The sequence below is a fragment of the Micromesistius poutassou genome (genome assembly GCF_964030765.1).
Source record: "Micromesistius poutassou genome assembly, chromosome: 17".
Classification (NCBI taxonomy): domain Eukaryota; kingdom Metazoa; phylum Chordata; class Actinopteri; order Gadiformes; family Gadidae; genus Micromesistius; species Micromesistius poutassou.
In genome coordinates, this window is record NC_140287.1 from 10,283,552 (window position 1) to 10,292,766 (window position 9,215).

The 9,215-nt window shown below is 50.5% G+C and overlaps 1 protein-coding gene across 1 annotated transcript in view; it reads right to left on the reverse strand.

The window, feature by feature from the left end:
• unc79 (unc-79 homolog, NALCN channel complex subunit) overlaps positions 1-9,215 on the reverse strand; it is a 41,316-nt gene that overhangs the window by 21,865 nt on the left and 10,236 nt on the right. Inside the window, exons 12-18 of the mRNA XM_084482585.1 lie at positions 7,506-7,735; positions 6,873-7,044; positions 5,540-5,770; positions 2,433-2,623; positions 1,770-1,893; positions 830-970; positions 267-482 (exon numbers count right to left, since the gene is read on the reverse strand). Of these exons, the coding sequence (XP_084338711.1) occupies positions 267-482; positions 830-970; positions 1,770-1,893; positions 2,433-2,623; positions 5,540-5,770; positions 6,873-7,044; positions 7,506-7,735 (1,305 nt within the window). The remainder of the gene's footprint in view (positions 1-266; positions 483-829; positions 971-1,769; positions 1,894-2,432; positions 2,624-5,539; positions 5,771-6,872; positions 7,045-7,505; positions 7,736-9,215) is intronic.

A 9,215-nucleotide genomic window follows, 5' to 3' on the forward strand; every position in this document is an offset into this window, starting at 1 on the left:
TTCATCCAGAAGGCGGTTGTATTCCTGTGATGAGCAGGTGGGGGTTCGGCTACTTGGTAAATAACACAGACAGATAGACTGCAGGTATTGAGGCTCACACCCAGTACCTTCCACAGTTGGGGCTTAAACCCCCTGACCACTAGTCTATCCTACTGCCCAGGTTCAGCTCTTGCCGTTTGCTGGAGCGGCCCCACAGTGCACTGGCTTAGCCTCTACATGTTGTTGTTGTTGTTGGTGTTGTTGTTGTTGTTGCGGGGGCGGGTCACCTGCTTGAGGATGAGGTCGAACATGAGGATGAAGCAGCCCAGGTTCATGTCGTCGTCGTCACAGTCCAGGTCCAGGGCGCAGTGCCCCGCGGCGTGGCCCAGGTTCTTAAAGGGGCTGCAGTGCAGGGGCGAGTGGAAGGGGCTCCGGAACGGACTGGGGAACGGGCTCAGCGCGTTGTGTTGCCCCCGGCGACCCGGGTCCGAGACCACGCTCACCTGGATCACAAGGTCGTTACGCGGTGAGACGCGCCGTGTGCAGAACACGGCGGCGCTGGAGCCGCGGTGGCTCAGCTCAAAGTTTTCTGCGATCCATCTCTAGCGATAGTCGGGTTCAATTAAGCTTCTTAACAGAACTATATTTAGACTTTGGCAGTTGCTATGGCAACTGACATCCCTGTGAATAGCAGACAATAGAGCACTGTCCATGGTTTATCTCTTTTTCTAAACGAGCACTATGTTTTCTTAACTTATCATTTTCTATTTTTCGATGATTTATTTGGAGTTGGGGTCAGGGGTCAGGGGTCAGACAGAAGTGGCTGTGGCAGGCCTGTCGTGGCACTCACCCTGCGAGCCCCAGTGGTGCCTGTCAGATCTGAGACCCTTGCTTTCCTCTGATTGGCCAGTTCTTTCACAGAGTTGACCCCATCGGAAAACATGCCAATCAACAGCTGAAGAGGGACCACGATATCCAGCTGGGACAGCACCTACACACCCAGACCAGAGACACCATGAGAAAGACTGCAAACAGCATGCGCATATTAAAACTCTATAGACCATTCGCCAAAAATACACGGCTAAAGACGCCACTATTAGGTAACCAGTCTCATAATATGTTCCTACTTCCTGCTTCCTGCGACTGATCTACGGCCATCCCTTGATCACAGTTGTGTCTGAAAACTTGAAAGCCGTCCATGTATGTAGGGCAGCATGCTGTGTGAGCGTATGGAATAAAAAAACTGAGAAATCCCTCCTGCCTCTCACTCCGCCTCACTCTGTGACCCAGATCCATATTCAGCAGGGCCCCCTGCCCAGACTCTCACACACGATGACAACCTGTTCACTTCACACGTACTGTGGCAGATCCACAGGGCACAAAACGGCCACCAGTCTGGAGGACCGCACCCGTGTGTGTGTGTTTGTGTGTGTGTGTGCGTGTGTGTGTGTGTTTGTATGTGTGTGTGTGTGTGTGTGTGTGTTTGTGTGTGTGTGTGTGTGTGTGTGTGTGTGTGTTTGTATGTGTGTGTGTGTGTGTGTGTGTGTGTGTGTGTGTGTGTGTTTATGTGTATTTGTGTGTATGTGTGTGCATGTGTGTGTGTATGTTTGTGTTTGCATGTGTGAGTGCGCGTGTGTGTGTGTACATTCCGAAGTGTACATATGCATATGCACGTGGATGCGCATGTGCGTGTGGTGTGTGTGTGTGTGTGTGTGTCTGTGTGTGTGTGTGTGTGCGTGCGTGTGTGCGTGAGTGTGCGTGCGTGCGTGTGTGTGCGTGTGTTTCCTCACATGCAGCCACAGCAGAGCCTGCTCTTGGACAGACGCTGGGTAGCCAGAGAATCTGCAGCTAATGAAGCCAAACATCTCCTCCATGGAGAAGGGCAGTGGGCAGAGCTCGATATCAAACATCTTACTGCAGGGAGAAGAAGACAAAAGACTACAGTTCCTATCATCATTTTCAACTAACATCCTTGACATCCTTTTCAACAACCTAAACTGACATGTTTTATCTACAGTCCAATTAACACCTTGTTGAATACTCAATTCTGATTGGTCAATCATGGCATTCAGTGGTAATAACATACAGCTTCTATGAATAACTGTTAAAATAATCAAATAGTCATTTCATTAATGTTATATTTTGTGTAGAATGATTGATTTATAGGTAGCAGTGTAATGAGAAGGATAATGTCCAGCGAACTGGTCATTATCGTAAAATATCCCCACATGGTGATCATCCGGCAGGGGTTCACAGAAGACATTATCCCTGCCACTATATAAACGCAGTATTAATGCATTAAAATAACAAAGCACAAGCCATCTGAAACACACACCAAATAACATTGACTCGTGCATTGCCTTCCCATTTGCCCAGCCCTCCGGTACTACTTCAAAACGAACCCCCGCTCCTGTGGGCCGAGACGGGGAGGAGGGAGAGGGGGGCGCTCGTACCTCAGCACCTCCCGGAACTCCTTGAGCTGGTGGTCCGGGACCTCGGTGCGGATGGCCTCCAGCCACTCGGGCATGAAGCACTCCCACAGCGGCTGGCTGATGACGTTGTAGGGGATCAGGCACAGGATGCGGTTCAGGCCCTCCTTCAGCTGGGTCACCGTGCTGCACGACTTGTCCCAGTAGCCGCCCACCTGTGGAGGTTAGCTTAGGTTAGCTTAGCTTAGCCTCCTGTTTGTGGCTCACACTCTGAATCTGAATTGTGCAGTTTCATCTTGCTGCAGGTGTCAGTGGTCCTTCAGGGTGAAAATACAAATCTAGAATGAAAAGTCTTCAAGGATAAATTTAGACATATAAATATGAATAAGGTTTGTGCAGTATTCGCAATGCAATATGCATTATATGTATAATTAAAGTGGGCGACATGGGAGAGATATGAAAAGTGCTGGTCTGCTCTGTTCAGTTATTTTCTTTATTGTAGAATTAAACAGCTTAAAGAATAGTTTTTTTAACGTTGAGCATATGAGTATTTACAGCAGTTCCTTTGTTTCTTAATTGTTTCTGCAAAAACAATTTTTGAATTTTATTACACAAATGACCAACCATAAAACAAATTGCGATTACTGTTCAAAAAAAAAAAAATGATACACACCGTAAATTAATAAGTAGCCTTTAAACCTTTAAACTGCTCCCGCACCAAAACTACTGTAAATCTCTTACAAATGGCCAATTGCTGCACGACGCACATAGACTGTCAAAATAACTGCAAGTGTAAACATGGTGCGCATGGGGCTAAGCCTTGTGTACACAAAGCGGAGGACTCATGGCTCATGGGGATGGGCTGCTTTTGCATTGTAATCAGTAATGACTCAAGGTTTGGGGCAGAAGAGATACGATTTTAATGGTGAGCCATCGGTCAGTGGCTGTAAAAACGAAGCAGCTTCAAAGACTAGTTCGGCCCTGTCGCAAATCGATGGCATTCGTTAGCTGGGGATGTGAGACATCTTTGCTCGCACTCTTCTTCAAAGCGAGCAGATGCTATCATTTTACACAATGTTTAACGAGTGACATGGAATGACACGGACTGTACGAAAACAGCAGCGGTTGATAAAATTAGACTGAGCATGAAAACATTCATGTACCCAGAATTGGATTAAATGATGAGAGGCCTCTGGGGGATACTGGTCTTAATAACCACCCACTACCCCCCCCCCAGTGCCGAGACAAAATCCATTTTCCCGGTCTATCTCCTCCCTCGCTATCCTCAGGGTCAAATCTCCATCTCACTAAACAGCTCTCCTCTCCACCATCACTGCCTCTCCTAGAACTGAACCCTGCTGTTCAGCATGCCGCCTGACACCTGTTTGGCCCCTGCAGGTGGGCTGGTGCTAGGTGGGGGGTAATCCAGCAGTCCTTCTATCTTACAGCAGAACCTCTGGGGGGAGACGGCACAGAACCTGGACGGGAAAAACGACAACCACCAGTGGCGGAGTTCCTTCTTCGTGTTTAATTTCTACCGAAGACAATGGTAAATGGACTGCATTTATACAGCGCTTTTCTAACCAGTGGCCACTCAAAGCGCTTTACAATATTGCCTAACATTCACCCATTCATACAAACATTCGCACACCGACGGTGGTAAAACCCATGCAAGGCGACATCCAGCTCGTCGGGAGCAGTTAGGGTGAGGCATCTCGCTCAGGGACACCTCGTGGAGCCGGGAATCGAACTAGCAACCTTGCGGTTACCAGGCAACCCACTCTACCTCCTGAGCCACATGCCACCCCCCATTAGCGACATGTGGCTCAACCCATCAGGGGCGAGTCGATGGAGCCTTCAGAAGGGGATTCTCAGAAGTGTATTCCTATATATATAGTGGGCACAGGGTTGGTTTGAAACCTATACAGGGGGGGGGGTTGTATAGGTAATCTCTCCATGAATACATTATGAACAACATGAATACAGACCAAGGCTCCAGGCAGGCTATTGATTCAATGATTCTTTGGTTCATTCTTCATTCGTTCATTACAGTAAGTCATTGTTTCTTTCTTTCATTCCTTCTTTGGTTATTCCTCATTCATCCTCCCATTCACCCATTAATGAAATAATCCCTTATACAGTCATTCTATCATTCAGGTATTTGTTTGCCTTTTAATTCATTCATTCATTCATTCATTCATTCAATCACTGGTCGTGTGGTGTGAGAGAAATGCATGGTTACCCCACTACTACACTGGCTGATGTGGTTCAGCAACCGCTGATGCAGGCGTTTTCCTCCCTCGTGATTAATATGTTAATAGACTTTATGACTCTCCTGACTGCTGCTTCCGAACAATGAAAACACACATCATGTCCACAACGCAAGCGTGTGTGTTACATTATTCATGAGATCCATAGCAGCCTGTCTCCACGTCTAAATAACCTTCCTTCTCACCGGAACCCTTCAGGCTTAGCTAACAATATATTTTACAAACATGAGGGTGGGGGGAAATATCCTCCATAGATGTGTGTGTATGTAGAGTCTATTGCTACCAATATTGCAAACACATATATTTCTATGCGTAAATACATAGCCACTGGCTATGAAGACCCTATACATAACATAAACAGTATGATATTGATGCTACGTTAATAAAAGGTCCTGTTATTATGCAGCGCTGTCTTCAGTTGTTTTAGCGTTTCCAGTGGTCGTCATGGGAACGAACAGAGAGGTTCCGCACTGCTCGTGAGCCTCCGTGCTCCGCCTTCTCGACCACTCCAACACGGGCCGGCGCACCCCCTCCACCTCTGTCACCACACACACCCCCTCCACCACCACACACACACACCCCCTCCATCACCACACACCCCCTCCACCTCCATCACCACACACCCCCTCCACCTCCATCACCACACACACCCCCTCCATCACCACACACACCCCCTCCACCTCCATCACCACACACCCCCTCCACCTCCATCACCACACACCCCCTCCACCTCCATCACCACACACCCCCTCCATCACCACACACACCCCCTCCACCTCCACCACCACACACCCCCTCCACCTCCATCACCACCCCCACCCCCCCCCCCCCACCTCAGTCACCATCCATCAGGCGTCTTACCCGGGCAAACTCCACGGGCTTGGGCAGCAGGCACATGACCATGACGTCGAAGCGCACGTCGCACACGCCCTTCAGCCACTTGGTGACGAACTGGGGCTTGAGCTTCTCCACCAGGCTGCCCACCTCGTCGTCCATCATGTAGGCGGTGGAGTGGAACCACTGGAACACCATGCTGACCAGCCGCGCCAGGCTCTCCGTGGGCGTGTTCTCGTTGGGCGTGCACAGGCTCACCTGGAGGGTGGGAGAGGAACAGGGGAGGGGGAGGAACATGGGGAGCATGATGTTTAGTTCTACAGCCCTATGGGGGGGGGGGGGGGGGGGATAGTCTGTTGGGGTTGGGTGGTTTACTCCCTGGGGGGGGATAGTCTGTTGGGGTTGGGTGGTTTACTCCCTGGGGGGGGATAGTCTGTTGGGGTTGGGGGGGTTTACTCCCGGCCCAAAAAAGGGTTCTGATTTTGATGTTCCGATACCATTTTTTCCTTCTCGATACCGATTCCGATTCCTGGACTTGAGTATCGGCCGATACTGAGTATATACTGATAAAGCATCTAGCATTGTAACTATTAATAGCATTTGTTCTGATTGAAGGGTTAATTTACGATGATAGCAATGTAAAGTCGGTTCACTTACTGTTTTTCAGAACTACATAATTTATGATCTAGAGCATACATTGATAATCTATAATTATAACAATACATTTGTATTCTTGATGTTAAGCGTCCATGCATCCATGTTTTTCCGATTTGGTAGCTTGAACATACGTAGCTCAGAGATGATGCGTTTTCTATTCCGACTTTCCACCTCCGACCATTAACAAACTGGTATCGGTATCGGAACAACTCTAGGTTTGTTGTCCCATGGTACTCTGCCGTCCATTGGAAGTTACCCCCAGAGGAAGATGCTTCTACATCTACCTGCTCATTAGTGGCATCATCTAAACAAACTCAAATCCCAGCAAAACACTATTTAGCAGACATTTGGTAGATGTTGAATGACTAACTCTAAATATCCCTCATGTAACAATCCAGACTGAGAGAGCTTCAAAGGCATGTGATCAAATGAGCCATCAATATTAATACAAAATAAGTGTTGGAACAACTTGAGACCCCAGGGGGGGGTGGGGCTCAATGGGAGGGGGGGCACAGCAGGGAACACATAAATAATGTGATTCTGAGCATGAGATGATGGGGCGAAAAACAAGATCTGCTACAAGATGCGTTCCAAGAACCAGGATGAGCTCCGCAGGCCTGTCTGATCCCAGGGCGTCCTGGTTCTCCCCCTACTGGGTAGCACTGGACACGCAGGGCATCAGCAGGAAGTGGGCCACACCCACCAGAAACCAGATGCCGAACTGGCTGAGCAGCCGCTGGTCGTGCTGGTCGTCCTCCTTGTTGTCAAAGTCGATGTTGTCCAGGGAGTGGTCGGAGGCGGACAGCCCCATCTGACGACGCCGGTTCATCTCAAACTCGCGCTGCTCAGCGTGGATCTCAGCCTCCTTCAGAAGGCTGGGAGAGAGAGGGGGAGAGAGGGAGTGAGAGGGAAAGGGGGAAATAGAGGGAGAAGAGGGAGAGAGGGGAGAGAGAGGGGCGGGAGAGAGGGAGGGAGGGAGTGAGGGAGGGGAGAGGGAGGGAGGGAGGGAGTGTGAGAGAAGGGGAAATAGAGGGAGAAGAGGGAGAGAGGGAGAAAGAGAGAGGAAGAGAGAGCAGGCGGGGAGGAGAGAAAGAGAAAGAGAGAGAGAGGAAGAGAAAGCGGGAGAGAGAGGGCGAGAGAGAAGACAGGCAAGGTTAAAAAAGAAAGAAAGAAAGAGGCAGAAGTAATCACTGGAGTCTGACATTGTGTGCATGAAGACCTTCTCATGGGCCTGTCCCACTCCCCCCTGTGTGATGCGCCCAGCTGCGTGTCGGGCGGCTACAGCAGAACGTGTCAGCGTTCGACGAGACGATCACAGCCCTGGGCGGGAGCATACCTGATGACAGCCTCCACGGTGCACACCAGCTCCTCTGCCCCGCACTCCCGGGTGTTGATGGGGGGCGGCGAGGTCTGGTAGAGATGGGTCTCTGCCGCAGCCCCCACCTCGCTGCTGTGGTGGTTGACATGGCAACGCTTGCAGTAGCGGACAGGCCGGTTGCCATGGCGCCCGCAGCAGCCAGCTGAGAAGCAGGTGACAACCGCCCTTCTGACGTGGGAGCTACAGTTCTAGGGAGGCCGGAGGGGAGGGGGCGGGGAGAGTGGGGGAGACGGGGAAGGGGGGGGGGGGGGGAGAGAGGAGAGGAGGGTGGGACAGAGAGGGGAGAAGGACGGGAGAGAGAGGGGAGGATTGGAGAAAGAGGGGAGGAGGGAGGAGGGTGGGAGAGAGAGAGGAGTACGACGGGAGAGAGAGGAGAGGCGGACGAGAGAGAGAGGGGAGGAGGGTAAGAGAGAGAGGAGATGTGGAAGGGAGAGGGAAAGAGGGTTGGAGAGAGAGGGGAGAGGACGGGAGAGAGAGGGGAGAGGACATGAGAGAGAGGGGAGGAGGACGGGAGAGAGAAGGGGGTAGTGTGGGAGAGAGAGGGGAGGAGGGTAAGAGAGAGGGGAGGAGGTTGTGAGAGAGAGGGGAGGATTAGAGAGAGGGAGGAGGGTGGGAGAGAGAGGGGAGGAGGGTGGGAGAGAGAGGGAAGGAGGGTGGGAGAGAGAGGGGAGGAGGACGGGAGAGAGAAGGGTATAGTGTGGGAGAGAAAGCGAAGGATTGGAGAGAGAGGGGAGGGTAGAGGAGGCTGTGAGAGAGGGGTTGTTTGCGTGGGTCCTTGTAAATGGGTGCTAACAGTGTCATGATCTAAAGGTGTGGGGGGTCACAGAAACTGCAGGCTGCCCCCAATTTCTTTCATTATTTTTTGCAGAATAGAAAGTTGCAACCGCAGCATAAACAAGTCAGACAATTTTCCCAGTGCCCTATCCCACCTCAAAGTCAAGTAATCCTGACTCCACCCGAAAGTAAGTGTTGGTTTAACTAAACGTTAATTAGTCTGCGTCCGCACAGAGAACATGTTTCTTGTTTTGAGTCCCAATGGCGTCTCAGGTTTCTAAAAATAAAAAGGGTGGCGACAGGGGACTGACCTAATCTGATTTGCCTGTAATCTTTGTCCATTAGGGAGATGGATTTCTGACAATCAAATTAACATCTACTTCCCCTGACAGAGTCCTTTCCTGCACTGGCTCTCTCCTGTTAAACAACACTAAATACAACCAATGGGTGTTGACAAAGTCCTCATTTACACATGCACTGTGATGAGCACGGGCAATGCAATGTTTGTGGTAGACTATCAGGTATCAATATTTAATATTTCTTGCACAACTCAGATATATTTAGAGTGATAACGCTCTCAAAGTTTCCGGGGCTTGTTTATATTTCATAGAGAGAGAAAGCGGTGCACAGCCTGCTGCAAAAGGCAGAGGATCGTCCACGACGGACCGACTAGCAGAGAGAGGGTAGCTGTTTCCCATGACAACAGACCGGGCAGCTGCTCAGCTTGACGGGGGCACCTGAGATCACTACCCCCCCGCTTCTCCCTGTGTCTCCGTGGAAACCGCACCGGGGGGCCTGTGGTCGCAGCGTTCCGGAACAAACAGCTCGCCCCGCCGGCTCATTAGAAAGGATTCTGGCCTCTCAGAGGCACTTCAGTCAATAGACTTTCCAATT